This window comes from Lutra lutra, chromosome 11 (assembly GCF_902655055.1).
Source record: "Lutra lutra chromosome 11, mLutLut1.2, whole genome shotgun sequence".
Taxonomy (NCBI): domain Eukaryota; kingdom Metazoa; phylum Chordata; class Mammalia; order Carnivora; family Mustelidae; genus Lutra; species Lutra lutra.
The window spans coordinates 102,498,610-102,520,653 of NC_062288.1; the positions used below are offsets into that span (position 1 = coordinate 102,498,610).

At 55.4% G+C, this 22,044-nt stretch overlaps 2 protein-coding genes across 3 annotated transcripts in view; both read left to right on the plus strand.

Moving 5' to 3' along the window:
• LOC125081017 (SCO-spondin-like) overlaps nt 1-11,937 on the plus strand; it is a 51,827-nt gene extending 39,890 nt beyond the window's left edge. Inside the window, exons 78-103 of the mRNA XM_047695391.1 lie at nt 78-233; nt 732-941; nt 1,109-1,276; nt 2,294-2,425; nt 2,513-2,759; nt 3,024-3,176; nt 3,257-3,303; nt 3,499-3,843; nt 4,209-4,382; nt 4,982-5,112; nt 5,346-5,470; nt 5,672-5,718; nt 5,985-6,263; nt 6,405-6,563; nt 6,742-6,858; nt 7,326-7,464; nt 7,607-7,809; nt 7,960-8,087; nt 8,190-8,332; nt 8,443-8,489; nt 9,271-9,488; nt 9,787-9,882; nt 10,014-10,074; nt 10,368-10,498; nt 11,056-11,206; nt 11,785-11,937. Coding sequence (XP_047551347.1) covers nt 78-233; nt 732-941; nt 1,109-1,276; nt 2,294-2,425; nt 2,513-2,759; nt 3,024-3,176; nt 3,257-3,303; nt 3,499-3,843; nt 4,209-4,382; nt 4,982-5,112; nt 5,346-5,470; nt 5,672-5,718; nt 5,985-6,263; nt 6,405-6,563; nt 6,742-6,858; nt 7,326-7,464; nt 7,607-7,809; nt 7,960-8,087; nt 8,190-8,332; nt 8,443-8,489; nt 9,271-9,488; nt 9,787-9,882; nt 10,014-10,074; nt 10,368-10,498; nt 11,056-11,206; nt 11,785-11,807 — 3,830 coding nt within the window. The 3' untranslated portion in view covers nt 11,808-11,937. The remainder of the gene's footprint in view (nt 1-77; nt 234-731; nt 942-1,108; nt 1,277-2,293; nt 2,426-2,512; nt 2,760-3,023; nt 3,177-3,256; nt 3,304-3,498; nt 3,844-4,208; nt 4,383-4,981; nt 5,113-5,345; nt 5,471-5,671; nt 5,719-5,984; nt 6,264-6,404; nt 6,564-6,741; nt 6,859-7,325; nt 7,465-7,606; nt 7,810-7,959; nt 8,088-8,189; nt 8,333-8,442; nt 8,490-9,270; nt 9,489-9,786; nt 9,883-10,013; nt 10,075-10,367; nt 10,499-11,055; nt 11,207-11,784) is intronic.
• A 3,778-nt stretch (nt 11,938-15,715) lies between these two features.
• The window catches only part of ZNF862 (zinc finger protein 862), a 32,936-nt gene continuing 26,607 nt past the window's right edge, over nt 15,716-22,044 (plus strand). For both annotated transcript variants that reach the window (XM_047695328.1, XM_047695329.1), the window contains exon 1: nt 15,716-15,940. In XM_047695328.1, the coding sequence (XP_047551284.1) occupies nt 15,917-15,940 (24 nt within the window). In that variant the 5' untranslated portion in view covers nt 15,716-15,916. The remainder of the gene's footprint in view (nt 15,941-22,044) is intronic.

The window sequence follows — 22,044 nt, forward strand, 5'->3', positions numbered from 1 at the left end:
CCCCAGCCCTGCTTTCTGGGAGGCCAGGAGCCCAGGGCTGACTCAACAGGAAATACCTCTCTCTCCTCTCCCTGCAGGTGGCTGGGGCCCGTGGTCCCCATGGTCCCCTTGCTCTCACACCTGCACAGACCCCACCCACCCTGCTTGGCGCAGCCGCACTCGCCTCTGCCTGGCAAACTGCACCAGCGGGGACCCTTCCCAGAAGCGCCCTTGCAACCTGCCCTCCTGCACAGGTGTGCCTTCCAGCCTTGACCTCTGACCCTGACCCTTGTCCGAACCCCGGCCATCCCCTCTAAGCCCAGCATCCTCCCTCCAGCAGCTCATTCTGACCCCCAAGCCATGTCCAACCTTCCAACCCCAACATCTAATACCCTTGAAGCAAATACCGAGTTCTCAGTCTGATGTCAAGTCAGGAGTCCATGTGTGACTCTGGACCCGGGGTGCTCTGAACCAGCCCATGCAGCTGATGGGGAGCCCTGCCAACACGGGCCAGTCCTCCCCCAAATTCCCATCCAAATCCCTCAGCATCCTGGTGAGTCTGGGACCGAGGGCCCCTGAATCCTAGTTGCCAAACCCCCACAGCAGCCAGTATCAGATCGGAAACAGGACCCCGAAGGTCTGGAGGAGGGCCCGGTGGCCTGGGTGATGCGGGGGTCTGCACTTGGGCTGAGGCTGGGGAGTCAAGGCTGGCTCCAGCTCTCCCTTCCGTCCTGTCCTGTCCCCGCCCACAGAGCTGCCCCTGTGCCCCAGCCCTGGATGTGTGGCTGGAAACTGTTCCTGGACCGCCTGGGCCCCATGGGAACCTTGCTCCCGAAGCTGCGGAGTGGGCCAGCAGCAACGCCTGCGGGCCTACCGTCCCCCAGGGCCCGGCGGGCACTGGTGCCCCGACATCCTCACCGCTTACCAGGAGCGCCGCTTCTGCAACCTGCGGGCTTGCCCGGGTGAGGAGGGCTGCTGGGGACCAGTGCGTGCCCTTCCTTGGACCCTCCCTGTGACGCTTCTGTCTTAGCGCGGGACCCTGTCCTGGTCTCCTGGTACATGGTTTGGGGGGGGGGCGGGCTTGTGCCTGAGCCAGATCCCTCATGTAGCCCTTCTCTCTGCCATGCAGTGCCTGGAGGCTGGTCACGCTGGAGTCCCTGGTCCTGGTGTGACCGGAGCTGCGGAGGGGGCCGATCCCTAAGGAGCCGCAGCTGCTCCAGCCCCCCACCCAAGAATGGGGGTGCCCCCTGTGTTGGGGAGAGGCACCACACTCGGCTCTGCAATTCCTTGCCCTGTGGTATGGCGGTGGGGACATGGCATCCCTGGTGGCCTTTGCACTCTGCACAGCTCTTCCCATCCCACCTCTAATTCAACTCCCACCACACCTCGTGATGGAGACACTCAGTGACCAGCTGGGAAAACCAGGGCCCGGAAGGGGTAGATGGCGAGATGCGGCGCTACTCGGGAGCTCGCTGTGGCGGAGGCAGAGCTGCTAGGATCCATGCCCCTGCCTGCCTCCGCCCTGCACTAGAACTCGTTCTCCCAGTTTTGCCCACCCTCCAGCTCCCGAAGGATCACCCAGCCCCAGCCGGGTGGAGATTTCCAGAGGATTTGAGGGTTGCTGTGAGGAGTGTGCCGGCCCCTGGCGTGTGGGCGGAGCCAGACACGCCCCACCCAGCTTCGGCTTCTTATTGGTCCTTATTGGTCTTTCTTTGTTTTTTTGTTTCTTTTTTTTTTTAAAGAGAGATTTTTTTTTTTAAAGATTTTATTTATTTATTTGACAGACAGATCACAAGTAGGCAGAGAGGCAGGCAGAGAGAGAGGAAAGGAAGCAGGCTCCCTGCAGAGCAGAGAACCCGATTCAGGGCTCCATCCCAGGACCCTGGGATCATGACCTGAGCTGAAGGCAGAGGCTTTAACCCACTGAGCCCCCCAGGCGCCCTCTTATTGGTCTTTCTGAGCTCCCTGACCTTGGTTACTCTAAGACCTTCCGCCCTCCTGTCCCCTCCAGCCGGACACGTGTAGGTGAGCATGTTCTTAGATGCACAAATTCAGTCCAGCTCAGACACTTACTGGGTTCTAGGCTGGGTGCTAGGACCCCCAGGTAGGTAAGAAGGACTCCCTGTCTTGCAGAACATCCCAATCCCAGGGATTTCCCCAAGGCCCCCATGTTTCCATGGTCACCAACATGGGGGGAAGGATGAGAGTATAGCTTAGTGGAGGTTAAGAGTGGTTCCCGGGGCAGGCAGGCGGAGGGCTTCTGAGCCCTGTTGCAAATGAGCCCTTTTGACTCTGGTCCTTCCCATCTGCTCAGAGGAGGGCTGCCCAGCAGGCATGAAGATGGTCAGCTGTGCTAACCGCTGCCCCCGCCGCTGCTCAGACCTCCAGGAGGGGCTCGCGTGTCAGGACGGCCAGACCTGCCAGCCGGGCTGCCGCTGCTCTGACGGTAGGGGGGGGCCAGCCCCATGGTGTGGTAGGAAGGCAGGTGGGACCTGAGTGCCAGCACAGCTCTGGAGGGCTGCCTCCCCCACAGGCTTGTTGGAGCAGGACGGTGGCTGCGTGCCAATTGGGCACTGTGAATGTACAGATGCCCGGGGCCAGAGCTGGGCCCCGGGCAGCCGGCACCAGGAGGCCTGCGGCACGTGCACCTGCCACGCTGGGCGGCTCTCCTGCACGGCTCAGCCCTGCCCGCCACCTGCGCACTGCTCCTGGAGCCGCTGGTCAGCCTGGAGTCCCTGCAGCCGCTCCTGTGGGCCTGAGGGGCAGCAGAGCCGCTTCCGGTATGGGGCTGGGCTAGGCTAGTGTCACTTCCCCCAGCCCCAGTCTCCCACTACCTGGACTCAGTCTCCCTCTCTGATACAGAGCTCCTGGATCCCGCCCCTCGGTGGCACACCCTCTGTGCCCTGGCCCCAGCTTTTGTCCCTGGTTATCCTTGCTTTCTTTAGCCGCCCCAGGTTTGCTTGTCAGGTGTGTCACCAGGAGAGGGAGGAGTGATGAAGGCCCCAGGGCCATCTCTCAGCTTCTCTGCCCTGGGCCCCACCCAGGTCCTCCACATCGGGCTCATGGGCCCCGGAGTGTCGGGAGGAGCAGTCCGAGAGCCAGCCCTGCCCTCAGCCCCCGTGCCCACCCCTGTGCCTGCAGGGTGCCCGTCTCCACACCCTGGGGGACAGCTGGCTGCAGGGCGAATGCCGACAGTGGTAAGCATGGGGCGGGAGCGGGGTGGTCTGTCAGGTCCTGCTGGGGGACAGCAGACCTGAGTCCAGCTTCCTCCCCTCAGCTCCTGTACCCCGGAGGGCATCATATGTGAAGACGTGGAGTGTGCAGGTTTGGGGTTTCATCCCAGTGCCCCCTCCCCGCTCCCTCTAGCCTCAGGGGCCATTTGCTTGCTCTGTGTCACATTTCCCTCCCAGGAGGGAAGGAAGGGAGGTGCTGCCACTCCCTCTACCATGAAAGGCCCAACCGTCCCTCGGGACCTCTGCTCCCTCCGGCTTCTCTAACCTCACCTGTGCCCTCCCACAGTACCCGGGGCCTGGACGCTCTGGTCCCCCTGGTCTGAATGTCCTGTCTCCTGTGGAGGTGGAAACCAGGTTCGTACCCGGGTCTGCATGGGCTCGGCCCCCAGCCACAGGGGGACCCCCTGCGTGGGCCCTGACACGCAGACGCAGCACTGTGGACGGCAGCCTTGCCTGGGGCTGCTGGGGGCTTGCTCCTGGGGCCCGTGGGGGCCCTGTTCCCGCAGCTGCGGCCCAGGCCTGGCCTCCCGCTCTGGGTCCTGCCCCTGCCCACTGGCCGAAGCTGACCACACTTGCAATGGCACATTCCTCCACCTGGACACCCAGGCCTGCTACCCGGGGCCCTGCCTGGGTGAGTGTGCACTGGGCAGCAAAAGCCCCCTGCCCTGATTTCCTGCCTCGGGAAAATTCAGGGAGTAATGTGGCTCCCCAAAGCCCAGATTTCCTCCCCCAAACACAGAGCTATCTCCCAGTGCTTTGTCTAGCTCTTTCCTCTTCTCACCATCTCTCCCTCTGAGCTCACTGGGATGTGCCCCTAGGTGACAGGGGACACAGCGAACTAGGACTTGTCTGAATTCCTGGCTCCCTTTTGCCCTTTTCCTGTGCAGGGTGTTGGCTGGGACAGGGGTGAGAGTGGAGTGGAGGGGAGGGGAGGGAGGGGAGGGAGGGGAGAGGCTGGAGGAGCCTGGCCAGCAATCCCCCCACCTTGGTCCCTAGAGGAGTGCGTCTGGAGCAGCTGGAGCAGCTGGACACGGTGCTCTTGCCAGGTGCTGGTCCAGCAGCGCTACCGGCACCAGGGCCCGGCGCCTGGAGTGGGCCGGGCCGGGGAGGGCTCTGCCTGCACTCGACTGGATGGCCACTTCCGGCCCTGCCCCACTGCCAACTGCTCAGGTGAGGCCCCCCCGGGAGCGAGAAGCCAGACAGCTGAGCCCTGGCAGGGCCTCCTGGCTCCTCTCCATGCCCCCAGGCCCTCAGAGCAGGTGGTATCCTTGCTCGCCTGGACCCCTGCCCTCCGCAGCCCAGTTACTCGTCTGCCTCACCCTCAGCTCCTCTCTCGTCCCGCTGCTCCTCTCCCCTCCTGACTCTGCTGTGATTTCCCCACTTGGGAGCTGCAGGCTTTGTCCCCTTGGACCTGCACCTGGGGCACAGAAGGTCCTGCCCACGTCCTGTGGTAGCCACCCTCCTGCCTCCCATCCGCCAACCCCGGGAGCACCTGCCTGGCCCCTTGCTCCCTGAAGGCCCCATCCTCCACGCAGCCACCTGGCTCTTGGAGCCCCAACCATCATGACCCTCCCTAGAGGCCACCCTGGGGGCCGAGTAGGCGCTTGATGGGGTGACACCAGACAGTCCTTAGGGCAGCACGGGGGCAGGCTTGCACTCCTACAGGGAGACCCCCAGGGGGCCCCGAGGGGATCGTGTACTCTGTGCTCTGGGCTTGGGTGGTGGATGGTGTCTCTGGACAGCCCCCCATCAGCTCTGTTCCCCGACAGGAGACAGCTGCACCCCTCCCTTTGAGTTCCAGGCCTGTGGCTCCCCCTGTGCCGGGCTCTGCACCACACACCTGAGCCATCGGCTCTGCCAGGACCTGCCGCCCTGCCAGCCCGGCTGCTACTGCCCTGAGGTGAGGGGTGGAACTGGGGGGGCGCCCCAGGAGAAGGGGGGGCCTGCCGCACTCCGTCCCCTCTGCACGATGCCTCCGAGGAGTCCCTTCTGTTCTGCCTCGTGCCCACGTGCCCACCCATTTGCCGGCAAATCATCGCGTGCACCAGCCGTGAGCAGACACGGTATGGCGCTAGGGGAAGTACAGAGATGGCTGCCACACAGCCCCATCCCCGTGTCCCCTTCTGCTGTCAGGGGCTGTTGGAGCAGGCCGGGGGCTGCATTCCCCCAGAGCAGTGTAGCTGCCTGCACCTCACAGGGGAAGGAGCCAGGCTGACCCTGGCCCCCGGGGAACGCCTGCGCCTGGGCTGCAAGGAGTGGTGAGCGATGGGGGCAGGGAGGCGGCTTCAGAGGGCTGGGGTCAGGGAATGGGGGCGAGCAGGAGGCCCCACAGGGAAATCCTCCGGACCCAGGCCCAACCCTAATCTCATCGGGCTCGGGTCACCTCCCACCAGCCCCCCACCCACTGCTCTGGGCTGAGTCTTGTATTGCTAGTCTTACCCTGAGCACCCCTCCCACAGTGAGTGCCAGCGTGGGGAGCTGCAGTGCACCAGCCAGGGCTGTCACGGTAACTCTGCACTTGGGAGACCAGCTGTCCCCAATTGCTGGGACTGGCGGGGGTTCCCGAGTCTGGAAATCTAAGTACTAGGACCCGGACAGTCCTAGGCAAACCAGGACTGTGGGCCCCCCCCCACCCTAGCTCCGACACCTGCTACAGCCTTTCCCATTTCCAGCCCTTCCTGGTCATAACTTGGGCTCCTCCTTCCCCATCCACTGGGGCTGTGGTCTGGGGTTGGGTCCCTGGGAACGGTGCCCACTCACTGCCCTTCCTAGGTCTTCTGCCTCTGAGTGGGTGGTCCGAGTGGTCACCCTGTGGGCCCTGCCTGTCTGCTGGCATGCTAGCCCCTGCCTCCAGGACTGCCCTAGAGGAGCGCTGGTCTCAGCACCCAGCTGGCCCCTCCCCGACCTTGGCCCCCTGGCTGGCTTCGGAGCAGCACCGCCATCGCCTGTGTCTGGACCCTGAGACAGGGAGGCCATGGGCTGGGGACCCAGAGCTCTGCACCACACCACTTAGCCAGCAACGCCTCTGCCCGGACCCTAGGGCCTGCCATGGTAATGAGGAGCGGCAAAGACCAACAGGGCAGGAGGGAGTCTGAAATGAGAGTAGGGCTGGGCCATGCTGTTTATTGGGCTGGAAGCAAGAGGCAGAGGGCAGGTGGGCACTGGGTTCTGACTTACATTTTATCTCCCCAGACTTATGCCAGTGGAGTCCTTGGGGGCCCTGGAGTGCCTGCCAGGTACCCTGCAGTGGGGGATTCCGACTGCGCTGGAGAGAGGCAGGGGGCCCCCCTGGAGGGGGCTGCCGGGGGCCATGGGCTCAGACTGAGAGCTGCAACGTGGGGCCCTGCCCAGGTAACCCCCATGACGGCATCTAGGGGAGAGGCGGGGGACTGTGCGGTACAAGATAGCTCCGGGGGTGGGGCCTGGGCAGTGCTGCCTCTGCTCCTGGAGGCACGCTGGGGAGGGCAAGGTGCTGTCCTGGGGCCTGAGCATTGGCCCCCAACACAGACATTTACCTTCCGGCCCTCAGGGGAGAGCTGCGAAGCCCGGGACACTGTGCCCACCCTTGACTGTGCCAACCGGTGTCCCAGAAGCTGTGCTGACCTCTGGGACCGCGTGCAGTGTCTGCAGGGACCGTGCCGCCCAGGTGGCCAGGCCATGCCAGCAACCCAGCCTGGGGCCCCCTAGGGCCTCTGACCAGGGCAACCCGCTTCGCTGCCTTCCTGCAGCCAGAGAGCAGACCTGTGGGCGGGTGTGCTCGTATACTGGATCGTGGGTTATAGGGCAGGAAAGTGGATCCTTGGGTCGCTTTCAGCAAGCGAGTCAGACTCTGGCATAGAGCGAGCCTCAGCCAAGCCAGGCTGTGTCCGTGAGGACACTCTCAGAAAGCCTCGGGGATTCCTGGGGTAGTGCCCACACAGGGCGGGCTACAGTGACCCCTTCCTGTGCTCCCGCAGTGGAAACAGTGTGGAGAACAGGTCAAGTGGGGACTGGGGAGTGGGGGAGGGTGCCCCAGCACGCTTTGGACTCCCAACTGGCTGCTGGAGGGAACCAGGGATCCTTCGCGTGCCTGCTGGAGCCTGATCGTGCTTGTCCTCCCCATCCCCACCCCAGGCTGCCGCTGCCCCCCTGGCCAGCTGATCCAGGATGGGCTCTGCGTGCCCATCTCCTCCTGCCGCTGTGGCCTTCCCAGCCCCAATGCCTCATGGGTGGTGGCCCCCGGCGAGGTGGCACAGCTGGGCTGCAAAAACTGGTATGGTTGCCTGCTGGTGGCTGGGGGAGGGCTGTGCTAGGGAGCTGCGGGTGGGAGGCTTGGGGCAGGTCATGGTTATGGGCATTCCTAGGAAACAAAGGCTCTGTTTTCCTTGACTCATGCCCTTGACTCCTGTCCAAAGCACCTGTCTCAATGGGTCCCTGATGTGCCCACACCGTGAGTGCCCAGTCCTTGGGCCATGGTCATCCTGGAGCAGCTGCTCTGCTCCCTGCGGTGGGGGCACCATGGAGCGGCATCGGAGCTGTGAGGAGGGACCTGCGGGGGGGCCATGCGAGGCCCAGGACACAGAGCAAAGGCGGGGATGTAACCTGCAGCCCTGCCCTGGTGAGCACCTGGATGGTGGGTACCTGCCCTTCCCTCTGGGGCAGCTGAGCTAGGCCCCCTGGTCCCATCTGGCGCTAGCCAGGGCAGGGGGCCAGTGGTGAGGCAGTCCCTTCCCCAGGACTCCATCCCACTGTCTGTGCTCCCCCCCAGACTGCCCACCTGGCCAGGTGCTCAGAGCCTGTGCCACCACATGCCCCCGCCTCTGCTCGCATCTGCAGCCTGGTGCCCCCTGCGTGCAGGAACCCTGCCAGCTGGGCTGCGGCTGCCCTGGACAGCAGGTACGTCTGGGTGCCATGTCCCTAGTCCTGTCGTGTGGAGCCAGCAGGTGGGGGGAGGAGGAGAAGTGGGTCTGAGTCTAACTGCAGCCTGCACTGCCCCAGCTGTTGCACAATGGCACATGTGTGCCGCCCGCTGCGTGCCCCTGCGCCCAGATCTCTCTGCCGTGGGGCCTGACCTTGCCCCTTGAGGAGCAGGCCCGGGAGCTTCCCCCAGGGACTGTGCTGGCCTGGAACTGTACCCGCTGGTGAGGGCAAGGGGGGGCGGGGGTGGGGAGGGGTGGAGGGCAGGGCTGCTGAGAACGGCGGTGGGAAGCAGGGCCCAGGAGGCATCCGAACCCAAGCTTCTGTCTTCCAGTATCTGCCGAGATGGAGCCTTCAACTGCTCTCCAGCTGACTGTCACGGTGAGATGTGGCTGTCCAGGCCCCTGCAGTCCTTCCAAAGCCAGGGGTGGGTGGTTGCCCTGCTGAGGGCAGAGGCAATGCTGTCTCTTTCAAGAAGCCCCTTCCCTGCTCTGTACACACGGTGTGGGCCACATTCCTGTGCGAGCACAGAGCAGGGCTGTGAGCAATGCAGGAAGCGGAGGGTTCCTTTCCTGCAGAGGAGGTAGCAAAGGTTGAGACGGTGAGCTAAAATAGGACCCTTGCCTGGCAGTCCCCATTCCACCAGTCCCCTTGGGGTCTGCCCTGTGCCGTTTTGCCCCCATCTGGTCATAGTCAACAGGCTTTGTTAAGAGCTCATCTGGGCCCAGCCCTGGCCCACTGGTCTCTGTGTGGGTTCAGAGACACACAGGAAAAGTGAGCCTTAAGCACTCAAGCCTGACTGCTGAGGGCAGACTCACCCACCAGAACAGAGACAGGAGACTGTTTCTGGCCCACTGACAAGCAGGCTGCACCCACAGGATGGGGACTCGGTGCCCAAAGAAGAGAGGTCAATGTGGACAGGACTAGTCAGGGATGGCTTCCTGGAGAAGGCAAGATGTGGGTTAGGCCCTGCTGGTATTTGAAAAGGCAGATAAGGGCAGTGTTTGGAGGCCTGGAAGTGCAGAGGCTGCTGGAGCCGAGTGGGCAGCACTAGAGGAGGGAGGAGGGACTCTAGGGGTGCCTGGTGTGTGTGTGTGGGAGAATCAAGGCTGGACCCAGGGCTGACCTGAGTGGTGGGGGTGGGTGGGGTCTTCCCTGGCAGAGTGCCCCTCTGGAGAAATGTGGCAGCAGGTGCCTCCTGGGGAGCTGGGGCCATGTGAGCGGACGTGCCCGGAGCCCAACGCCACAGAGACTTGGGGCACCTGCCGCATGGGGCAGGCCCCGGGGTGTGTGTGCCGGCATGGGCACTTGCGCAGCCATGTGGGCCACTGCGTGCCCCTGGACCGCTGCGAGTGCTGGCGCCATGGGCATCCCCACTCGGTGAGACCCCACAGCCCCTTTGTGCCACCCAGCCCTCCTCCACCCAGGCCTCCCTCCTGTCCGAGGGCTCTTCCCCCTACATCAGATCCTGTAGCAGCCGGCTGCTGGGCCATTGGCCAAGGGCCATCCCACTGGGGCAGTCTCTGGGCTCCATCGGCCCACCTCCCTCCTGAAACTCCTATTGCTGACTCCAGTCTCTGGCAGCTGGTTTCAGGGAGGGGAGAGTAGTGTAGAAAAGTCTCACCAGCAGAGAGATGGAGATGAAGATGGAGAGGAGGCTCTCCTCCCTTCTCTGCAGCCTGGATCCGAATGGCAGGAAGCCTGTGAGAGCTGTCGCTGCCTCCACGGGAGGAGTGTCTGCACCCAGCACTGTCCCCCCCTCACCTGTGCCCAGGTACCCACCAGCAGCCCGCTGCCTTCACAGAGCGGCTCCCTGGGTTCCTTTCTGGGTCGCTCCCCAGAGGCGGGTCTTAGGGGGTCCTGGGGCCATCCTCCTGAGGGGGCTGGGTACCACTCCCTCTGCAGGGTGAGGTGACTGTGCAGGAACCAGGAAGCTGCTGTCCCACTTGCCGCCAAGAGACTCTGGGTATGCAGGGGACCTGGGGTACTTCCCGCTGTGCCTCTCCCTGCTCTGGGCCCTTCTCCCAAACCTCCCCCATGCCCACCCTAGGAGGCCTGCCTTCCTCAGTGCTGCCTGCCATGGGGATCTGCCGAGCGGAGACCGCCAGTGCTGCCTCCTGGTGCTGGCCACCCCTGCCCCAACAGCCACAGATGGCCCTCAGGTCCACATGCTGCTGTCCCCTTCACACAGAGTCCCCTCTGTTGGCCTTCACTCTGTGCCCTGCCCCCACCTCCTGCACTCCCTCCCTCCCCCCACAGAAGAGCAGTCAGCCTCCTGCCGGCATCTCACCGAGCTGCGCAACCTCACCAAGGGCCCCTGCCACCTGGACCAGGTAGAAGTGAGCTACTGCAGTGGACACTGCCCGTCCAGCACCAACGTCATGCCTGAGGTGCGCCCCTGAGGCCTCCCACGGTGGGCCTCGGCCTGGGCAAATCCCGGGGACGGCAGGGACCCGGTCAATCTCAAGGGGATGCGGTCAGAGCCAGGGCTGAGTTTTCACCACGATGGTGGCCTCCACCTGCTGCTTGGCCCTGTGACCCTCCCCTGGGGTTGGGCTCCCCTGTCTACTGCAGGCCTCCACCCCTGCCAGGGGCCTCTTCTCCTGCTGTGGGCCCACCAGGACACGAACAGGAAAGGCATACATTGGGGGCCAAATTAGGCTTTGAAATCACAGCCCAGCCAGACCGGTGACACACAGCCTCGTCCCAGACATTCCTGGCAAGGCGTTATGAGCACGTCCCAGAAGACGGACAGAGCTCTGCCCTGCACTTGTTCTCCTCGGACCCAGAAGGCCCAACCCTGCACCTCCCCGACTTGGCTGCCCTGCTGGGCGAGGAGTGCTGGGATCTAGCCTGCCCGCGGGCTGGGAAAGGCCGCAAGAGGGAAGGCGGGTGTTTTGGGCAAAGGCGTTCGGCCCCGCCCCAGCTCAGCCACGCCCCCCCGCAGGAGCCGTACCTGCAGAGCCAGTGCGGATGCTGCAGCTACAGCCTCGACCCCGAGAGCCCCGTGCGGGTCCTGACCCTGCGCTGTCCCGGCGGCCGCACGGAGCCCGTGGTGCTGCCCGCCATCCGCAGCTGCCAGTGCAGCGCCTGCCTCGGTGGGTCTGGGCGGGGCCCGGCTGGGGCGGGGGCGGGGGTGCTCCGGGGGGCGGGGCCTGGGCGGAGCTTCCGAAGGGCGACCGGTTTCCCAACTCGCAGACCCCCGCGGGATTCCTCCTTCGTGACCCCTTCTGACGCGCTCCCTTCCCCTTCTCGGCTCTCTCGCTGGGTTCTTCTGCAATCGTACGCACGCTTGGGGGTTTGGAGTCCGTCAGGGCGGCCTCTTAGCAGCCCGTCTCTTCCTTCCTTGGCGAGCGTCCGTGACCTCGGCCTCACCGCCTGGCTGACAACGTGCACAGGCTTGTTGGGAGGGTTTGGTGAGAGCGCAGGTGTGAGGTGCCTGGTTCTCAGTTAGGTGCCGGAGGCCGCACTGGGCCGGGTGCGAGAAACAGGTGCAGGGCCAATGATACGGCCGCGGGGGAGGGCAGAGCAAGAGCTAGCCTTTCTCCGGCCTTCTTCCCTGCGGGTCTTCCTCTCCTGCCAGTTTGCGCCACTGCCCTCCCTCTTGCCGCATCCCTTCCCGGCCTCCTGACCACTGCTTCCTTGCTAGTGCCTGTCCCCCTCATCTGTCCTCCAGGAGGGGATTTCTCAAAGCACTGAGGGCTCCGCTGTTAGAGGCTGCCTCCGCCCTTCATGCCATCACAGGACTCAGAGGCACTGAACCCATCCTCCTCTGTACTGACCCTCCCACTCCTTGCCCTGGTACCAGCAACTTCCAAATAAAGTGTCATTGGCAGCAAGTCTGTGTGTAGAGTCTGCTTCTGGGGACAGGGGGGTAGGGGGGCAGGGTGGGTCTGAGCCCTGTCCTCCTCCAGCCTGAGACTGTCTCCAGGAGGGTTGTTAGTCTCCCCTGCTGGTGAACTTGGGTGAGTCACTTCCCATGCATGTGCCTCAGTTTGCACATCAGCAGGTTGCACACGAAGTCTGAAGTTCTCTGGTGCATGGCTTCATCTGACCAGTTCTGCGCCACTCTCTCCTGCTTCCAACTGCCATTCCCCTCATCCAGAGAGGAGTTCAGCTCGTGGGCCCATAGTCCTTGTCGCGGACACTCTGTGTCCGTGTGGATAATGCATTCAGTTCTCACCCTCTTACGTCCAGTGACCTTCCCCTTCACTCCACAACTTGGCCCTTTTCAAACACTTCCACATATTTACTTACAGATCAGGACTTCCTGTCCTTCCAGCCTGTTTGCTCTGGCATCCCGCATTGTCCTTTATTCCAAATTCACTGAGCCCACCAGGGCCTCATTTTTGAGTAGCTCCCTCCTGTCTCCCCTTAGGAGTCATGGTCTGCGTGGTGATTCTCAGCATCCACTGCTCATTGGAACCACCAGGGTGGCTTTTGAAACCCTGCCAATGCCCAGACCCAATCCTGAACCCATTAAATCAGATTCTTTGGAAACCTCGTGGGTAATTCCACATGCCCCTAGCTGGAACTGATAACCACTTTTCTATCATTATGAATCACTCCAGGGAAAGCACCATTAAATCCCTGCTTTCTACCCCCATTCATACTCCCCTGGCAACATTCCAACCCAGATATCTGCCCAAGATTCTGCTTCTAGACAGAATTTTGCAGATAGACTGTTCTTACCTTGTATTTGTGATCACAAACCTCAAACAGGCCTTTAATTCAACTTGACCATCCTACCTCTTCTGTTTCCCCATAAACTCTGTTTCCTGTTCTCTGCAATGACAATGCATGCCTTCTCTTTCCACCTCCCCTCCATTTTCATGAGATGACCTTGTCCCACAGAGATGTCATCAGATGGGAAAATCTATAGCAAATCTACGAACCAAACCGACATCTACTCTGTCTTCTCTTTCTTCTCTTGTGATATCATCTAGAAGTACCCCTACTCCTGAAAAGGCCCTTGGTACTGTGGTCCTGGATCCTCTTGGTCTTGGGTCCTTGCATTGCCAACCCCCCCGCCCACCACGGGGCTTAACCATCAGTTCCCTTCCCATCAACAACAGAAAGAGGATCTCGTGTCTCACATCTTAGTCTCCTCTTTTGACCCATTTCCCTCCAGATACTGCCCCATCTTTCTGTACCTTTCATGCAGAAACTCAGTTTCCAGCCTGAGCTGTCTCAACCACCTCACCTCCAATGTTTAAACCCCAAAGCAAGAATTTATTATAAGGAGACAGGAATAACTCAGGGCAGAAATGCAGCTCTCCAAGGTATGTACACAGAAGGATAGCTATGGCTGCGCTGGGAGCTAGAGATCTCACCTTTCTAGAAAAGGTATTCTCCTTGACCCCTGCCGAGTTAAGCACTATTCAACCCTGGCTGGAAAAGCAGAATCACATAGTGTAATGGAAAATGGTTACTCAGACCTGCTCAGGGTTGGTAATCCAAATATGCAACGATCAGTGGGGCAATAAGTATTAATAAAAATTAAAATATAAACTATATTTCCTTGATTTTTTAATTTAAAACTTTGAATTGTGACTTAAAACACACACATGTAAAAATTACATAAAACATTTTTGTATTTAATTTAACCAACACCTTTATAATACTTCCGTACTTTCTGTCACTTTCTCTCTGCGTATTTAATAAAGGGAGGGCCAAGAGGGGGTTTTCTGGAGTGCTGGGAATTTTCTGTATCTGATCTCAGTGGCGCCTACCTGTTACACATGTAAAAACACATCAAGTTAAACACTTAAGCTTTTTGCGCTTTATTATTTGTACTATGATTATTATATATATTATACCCATATTGTTTAGAAACTAAACAACATGTTGTTATAATCACTTCATGTAATTGTATGTCTGTAACCAGGGCACAGGGGTGCAAGAGGCATCTTGCTCTGGGGGTCCCCAACAGACCAGGTTAGGCACTCACCACAGACAAAATCCAAAAACAAAGAGACGAGCAGAGGTGAAATGAGAAAGCGATTTATTTCAGTGAGGCCAACACTGGGAAGACAGCAGGCTAATGGCTCAAAGACTGTCTCCAAAATGCTGAAAATACTTCTAAGTTTATAGCAAGCGAAAGTGGGACAAACGTTGCTAGGTACAAGCAAGTGGGATGGAAAGGTCAGGTCGATTGGCGTCTTGAGGTCAGTCATGTGGGGTCTTGCTGGCTCAGGGTAGTCATTACTGCTCGAGGGGATAATTGTGGTTCCCATCACAGATTGCTTTGCTTGAGTTAAGACGTGAGCTGGAAAGAACTGAATCGGTTAGAAAGGACAGACTGAAGTCAAAATGGCGGCAGGTAAAGTCTTCTTTCATGTGTTTAAAAGAAGATGAGAGAAGAAAGGAAAGCAAGTGTATTTTTGTAGTTTGGTCTTCTTTCTTTCCTCCTTAAATTCACCCTCTACTCTGCAGTAGGACTGATCCAACTAAAGTGCAAATTTGCCCACATCATTCACCGGCTTAAAGCTCATTTCAGATTGAGGGAGCATACACTGCCTTCCACATCCAGCCCCCAAGTATGTCCCCAGTGACATTTTCATAATTTCCTGTCTTACACCATCCCTGCACACGCCATTTGCTCGGCTGTCTGGCTTTGCTTATGCTTTTTCTTATGGCCAGTGGACCTCTTTGCAACATCTTTCTCCCCACTCTGTTTTAGTTAGCTCGGCTACCATAACAAAATACCACAGGCCAGTGGTTTAAATAACAGACATTTATTTTCTCACTGTTCTGGACAATGGGAGTTCAAGACCAAGATGCCAGCGTGGCTGAGTTCTGGTCAGGACTCTTCCTGCCTTACAGACAGCTGTCGTCTCACTATTTCCTCATATGGCAGAGAGACAGCAAGCTCTCTGGTTGTCTCTTCTCACAAGGACACTAATTCCATCCCCATCCTCATGATCTCATCTAAACCTAATTACCTCCCAAAGGCCCCCCATCTGAAGACCCTCACATAGGGGCTGCAGACAAATTTGAGGGTCCACAATTCCATCCATAGTGCTTCACCTCGCTAACGCCTACCCCTTAATTCATTTCAGGTGCCACTTCCTCAGGAGATGCTTGACTAACCATCCCGTATACTCCCACCACCACAGCCCTCCTGTCTTTATTTTAGTTATGTGTTTCTGGTCTGTTTCCCCAATAGACTATAAGCTCCTCGAAGGCAAAGTTTTGTTTCATTCAGCTTTGCATTCCCAAACCTTGCACAGTGCCTGGCATGTGGTAGGCAAGCAATGATGCTTTTTGAATGAATATTTAAGGGGAAAAAAAAAAAGCATCGCACTCCTATGTTAAATAAAATCTGAAACCTTCAAGGCTGACACTGGCCCTAAAAGTGCGAGGAAACAGACGCAAGAACAGGCACTGTCATTGTCCGGGGAGAACGGTGTGCCCTCCGTGCACGGTCTGGGAGAGCGCGGCGCGGGAGCCGAAAACTGCGCTCGGCGTCCAATCAGGGCCTCGCGTTTCGGGAGCCAATAGCGGTTTGAGAGCCGCTTAACTAGGCCGGACTACGCTTCCCGTGATGCCCCGCCGCCTCCGCCCGGCGGCTGCCGTAAAGCGGTTCGCTCGGTACTGCACTAGTCCCCGCCACTCGCCTCCTTCGGCGACGGGAGCGCTACCGCTCTCCCGACGGGGGAGATCCCTTGCCCGCCCGTGCGCCCTCTCCGTCCGGGGGCCCCGGTCCCCAGGGTGTCGCGGCGGCGGTATTCACAGGCCTGGCCGCGGGGGGAGGGGGCGGACTGGAGGCAGTGGCGGGGTCAGCACCGGCCACCGCAAGCGGGGCCATGGAGCCCAGGGAGTCGGGGAAGGTAGGCCTGGAAGGGCCCTGGGGCCGCCCTTTCCCCTCCGGTAGATCCCTGACCTGGGCTCCCGCGAGGCGGGCGGTGCGGGCGGAGTCCCCCGCAGATGAACCAGCCTTGCAGGGAAGGACTCGCCCGCCGCCTCTTCCTCCGCACTCGGGCGGCCTTCTCCCCACGGGTGCCGCAGGGAGGAGCGACCTCACTGGCTCCGAGCCCCGAGCGGCCTCCTTGTCCCCCTCCCTCTCCCGCTGGCCGAGCTGCCCTCTGCCCAGGGGCCGCTCGGTTGATGCTGGGGTGGGTGACCCGCGCAGTGTAAAGGTGCTTCCTGTTTTCCCACTCCTCCGTCGGGACTTTGGAAGAGGCCCTGCGTGTTTTAAGGCTGGTTAAGACGTAGTGGAAGCCAAGGGGCAGGGATTAGCCCTGACTACATGGATCCCCCTAACCAAGAAAGGCCCAAGAAGAAAAAGAGAAGGCATCTGGCATATTTCCGGCCCACTTAAAGTTGCTAGCTTACCTCCTTCTTGTAGTAGCATCGCCCGGAAGCATCTTCCATAAACGTCCTTCAGGCTTGGGGCAGGAGGCTGTGAGTTGGAAGAAAAGGTGGGAGAAAGTGCTTGACGGTAGAGTTAAATGGGTTTGACAGGATTGCTAGAGCTCAGAGGCAGTGTCAAAAGACCCCTTGGTTGTAGGCATTTGACTGGGAGACAGTGGCAGCGTCTTGGGACTAAGATCTTTCTGGATGTCCTTTGCTGCCTGCTGCCAGTTCTTGAGGATTGCTTCTTTGGCAGGGAGGGAATTCCTTCCACATTATTTTCAAGTGTGTATTGAGTCTCTCCTTTAAAAAGAAAAAAAAAAGGTTAATAAATACGTGATCAGTGGTTTACCGTGAGGGAGGTGGCGGGATACAGGATGAACATGAAGTGACCACATTTCCCAAGGAGTTCTCCCCCAGATTTGACTTCAGGAACTAGGACAAGCCTGGAAGGATTGTCCCATAGACAAAAGAGAGAAAGGATAATAAGGTTATTTTCACGCTGTAGCTTCTCCTGAAAAGGCTGGGAAGGACTGAGTTAACAAAAGAAGTTACTCTTTTCTTAAGCCTCTCTTCCAGACTCCCCTCACAAGCGACAGTGATGCATTTAACAGTTGAAACAACCAAAGTAAACAGTCTAAGACAAATAAAGCTCAATGGAATCTAAGTAAAGAAAGATTGAAGGTGAACTCTGTGCCAGCCTCCTGTTAAGCACTATAGGGGATAGCAAAGAAGTAAAGGAAATGGCTCTTACTCTCAGGAAGTATCCCCTGATGAGTTCCGGTTCACCCTAGTTTGGGGAGCAAAATGGAATTTCAATTGACATTGAAGATTGGAATTAGTAATTTGAGGTTGATGTCAAGCTGTTCCATTTAGTTTTACGCTTTCTTAGCTTTTGTTACCACATATTATTTTATTTTTTGTTTTTGAGAGAGCAAGCGGGAAAGGGGCAAAGGCAGAGGGAGAGAGAGAATCTTAAACAGGCTTCATGGGCAGAGCCTGATGCAGGGCTCGACCTCAGGACCCTGAGATCATGACCTGAGCTGAAATCAAGAGTCGGTTGCTTAACTGACTGAGCCACCCAGGTTCCCCTAGGCTTTCTTGGCTTTTAATGGGAGAAGAGAGAAATGCAAACATTTGGAAGGTAGGGGAGAGATTTGATGTCCTGTTTAGGCCTAACTGCTAATTCAAAACACTGGGAACTGGAACTTTTCACTCTTGATTCTAATCTTGATTGCAAGGTGTCTCAAAAAATGCTCACCCTTCCCAAGTGCGTCAGTTTTCTAACCTGGGAAATTAGAAGGTTACCCAAAGATGAAATAAAGTGATTGAAAAACAAAGTGGCAGGTTAGATATCTTGCAAATGAGTGGCAGCAACTAGGCTGGGTGGAATGTCTTATTCTAAGTCCCGTTGTGAAGATATATGTCCATGTTTGGCTCCAGCCTGGAAGACTGGGGCTCCACTGGAGCTTGGTCTATTATTAGTATCTTCCTTTGTTGCTGTTTCGTGATATTTATTAACTAAAAGCAGTCTTGGCCTAGGACTGGTTGTGGATTGTATTGCTTGCCATTGGCAGAATAATGGATAGAAGTCAAAGATTTGCCCCCATTACTCTATCCCATTATCCTGTTTTATTTTCATGCCAGCCCTTATTACTATATAAAGTTCTCACATTTATGTATTCACATTATGCTGACTTTACTGTCTGCTGTATCCCCAGCTAGGACAGTGGAGCTGCATCTGGCATTTCATAAGTTCTCAGTATTTTTGGAATGAATGACTCATAAAATAGCATCATTCCGGGAGCCCTTCTGCTTACAGGGTGTGATGCTCTGAAGAACACCGCAGTCTGACACCTCCTGTACCCTCTGGGAGACATTTGATTTTGGGGCTGCTAAATGGGAGTATTTATTGTGTATATATTTACTACCTCAGCATTTCTGGTTCCTACTCCCTCTGTCTTTTCCATGGAAGTGCTCATTCTGATCTCATTTTTCTCTGGACCCAGTTCTATCATTGCACTATGTCACTGATGCCTGTCACCTCATGTCATTGATGCCTGTCACCTCCTGCTAGATTTTAATCTTGACAATAGCGATTTTGTTTTCCATGTCTTAGGATCACTGTGCACCAAGCACATACAAAACAATAAATGTATACTGAATGAAATAATTAAGTGCCTGTGAAAAACTTACTGCATAATATGTGTGTGTGTGTGTGTGTGTTTGGGGGGGCGGTGATGGTGAAGGTATTTTATAAAATAAGCCAGTTAGCATAGGCTTCCTGAGTAACTCCAGCTCCATGAGGGATGCAAAGGCTTCCTTGCTCAGGGGAAGGAGAAGTGCTAAGAGTAGGTGGTTAGGAAATGCCTCCCGAAAGAGACAGAATGTGAATAGGAACCTGATGGGTGGGTAGACTAAGTAGGTAGGAGGAAATAGGCAGAGTGGGGAATCTAAAGGTTGGGTTTGTAGAGGGAGGAAAGGTGCAAGATATGTTCAGTGAGTTACACTAATCTGTCTGCGGTGGAGATTCCAGGTCTGGCTAAAGTTGGGAAGGTGGGTTAGACTCAGATGGAGGGAACTTGGTGCTGGGCTAAGCCAGAGTTGTGCCCTATAGATAGTGGGAACCACTAAAATAGAACAGTCAGGGACACTCTTTGCTTTATATATAAGATAAGAAATTGCTCTTACTCAAGATTTGTGTTTCCTTTACATTGAGGTCACTTGGAATCAGAAGGCTCTTGCCACAATATTGGTTAAAACCCGGAGTTAGGGCAGTCACTCTTGTTGGGAAGACACTTCTTTATTGTCTAAGCATTCAGTCCTACTCTTTGTCCTTGTGGAAGCTATAGCTAAAGTGATGGGTCCCTTGGCTTTCATTATAAGCCCACCTGTTCCCTCAGGAAGAGAGGGGGAGGGATGAGCAGGAATAGGGAGCCCTGCTTGTCCTTGGTCACAAGTTTAACCTGTCCCAGTCAGAACAGCTTGCTCACTAGTCCTTGGGTACAGTAATCATCCCGGGATCTGCCTTCAGCATAATCTCAAATGTTCTCTCCCCACCTTCCCCATGCTGGCTCTCCTTAGCCCATTTCGTATGTTTACCCCTTTCCTGCCTTGTTTAGTGGAGCCCATCTTCAGCAGAATTTTGGAAATATAATCACATTTTGCTTTGGAAGACTCTCTGAGAGCAAATAGTTATTTAAAACACATACATTTGGGGCACCTGGGTGGCTCAGTGGGGTAAGCCTCTGCCTTCGGCTCAGGTCATGATCTCAGGGTCCTGGGATTGAGCCCCACATTGGGTTCTCTGCTCAGCGGGGAGCCTGCTTCCCCCACCTCTCTCTGCCTGCCTCTCTGCCTACTTGTGATCTCTCTCCGTGTCAAATAAATAAATAAAATCTTTTTTTAAAAAACCATATACATTTGGCAGGACAGTTCTATTCTTAAAAAATGTTATTATTGGAATGTAGTTGCCATACAATATTATATTTGTGGCAGGTGTACAACATAGTGATTGGAAAACTCTATACATTATTCAGTGCTCATTGCAAATGTCACCATCTCCCACCACACAACATCATTACATATTATTGCCTATATTCGCCATTCTGTATTGTTCATCCCTATGTCTTATTTGTTGTATTACTGAAAGTTTGTACTCTTAATCACTTTCACTTATTTATCCCACCGCCATCTCTCCATCCCTCCATCCTTCTGGCAACCATCAGTTTGTTCTCTGTGTTTATGAGTCTGTTTCAGTTTTTTAATTTGTTTTGTTTCTTAGATTCCATGTATAAGCTAAGTTATATTCTTTGTCTTTTTTCTCTGGCTTATTTCACTTAGCATAATACCCTCTAGGTCCATCCATGTTGTCACAAATGGCAAGATCTTGTTCTTTTTTATGCCTGAGAAATATGTGTGTGTGTGTGTGTGTGTGTGTGTGTGTAATTTTTTTGTTTGTTTGCTGATGATTTCCTTCACCACTTTTATTTTGGTACGGTCCCAATAGTTATTTTTGCTTTTAATTCCCTTGCCTGAGGAGATGTCTGTAAATATGTTGCTAAGGTTGATGCCCAATTACTGCCTATGCTTTTTGTTTTAGGAGTTTTATATGATTTCTCACATTGAGGTCCTTCATCCATTTTGAAGTTTTTTTTGTGTATGATGTAAGAAAGTGGCCCAATTTCAATCTTTTGCATGTAGTTGTCCAGTTTGCCCAGCACCATTTATTCAAAAGTCTGTCTTTTACCCCCTGCATATACTTGCCTTCTTTGTCGTAAGTTAATTGACCATATATGAGAAGATTCATTGCTGGGCTGTCTATCCTGTTCTATTGATCTATGTGTCTGTTTTTGTGCCAGTAGCATACTGTTTAGGTTACTGTAGCTTTGTAGTATATCTTGAAATCTGAGATTGTGTTACCTCCAACTTTAGTCTTTTTTCTCAAGATTGCTTTGGCTATTCAAGGTCTTTGTGGTTCTATACACATTTTAGCATTACTTGTTCTAGTTCTGTGAAAAGTGCTGTTGGTTTCTTTATATGGATTACACTGAATCTGTAGATTGCTTTGGGTAATATGGACATTTCAATGATATTCTTTCAATCCATGAGCATGGTATGTCTTTCCATTTGTGTGTGTATATGTGTGTGTGTGCATTTTCTTCATTTTTTTCATCGATGTCATATAGTTTTCTATTCCTAGATATTTTATTCTTTTTGTTTTGATTTTAAATGGAGTTTTTATCATTTCTCCCTCTGCTACTTTGTTATTAGTGTACAGAAATGCAACAGATTTATGTATATTAATTTTGTATCCTGCAACTTCACAGAATTCATTTATTCTAATAGCTTTTTGGTGGAGTCTTTAGGGTTTTCTATGTGTAGTATCATGTCATCTGCAAATAGTGACAGCTTTGCTTCTTCCTTGCCAATTTGGGTGCCTTGTATTTCTTTTTCTTGTCTGATTGCTGCAGCTAGGACTTCCACTACTACGTTGAAAAACAGTGGTGAATGTGGAGATCCTTTCATGTTTCTATGAATTTATCCATTTCTTCTAGGTTGTTCAATTGTTGACATTTAATTTTTCATAAAATGAATACATAAGAGAAAATATCCCCTTATAATCCTTTCTATTTCTGTGGTATCCACTGTTACTTCTCCTCTTTCACTTCTGATTTTATGTATTTGAGTCCTCTCTATTTTTTTTTCTTTTTTTAAAGGTTTTATTTATTTGACAGAGATCACAAGTAAGCAGAGAGGCAGGCAGAGAGAGAGAGGAGGAGGAAGCAGACTCCCTGCTGAGCAGAGAGCCCAATGTGGGGCTCAAAGTGGGGCTCGATCCCAGGACCCTGGGATCATGACCTGAGCCAAAGGCAGAGGCTTTAACCCACTGAGCCATCCAGGCGCCCCTCTATTTTTTTCTCGAGGTTAGCTGAAGGTTTATCAGTTTTGTTTATCTTTTCAAAGAATCAGCTCTTGGTTTCATTGATTCCTTTTTTTTTTGGTCTCTATTTCATTTATTTCCACTCTGGTCTTAATAATTTTGTTTCTTTGGGCCTTGTTTGTTCTTCTTTTTCTAATT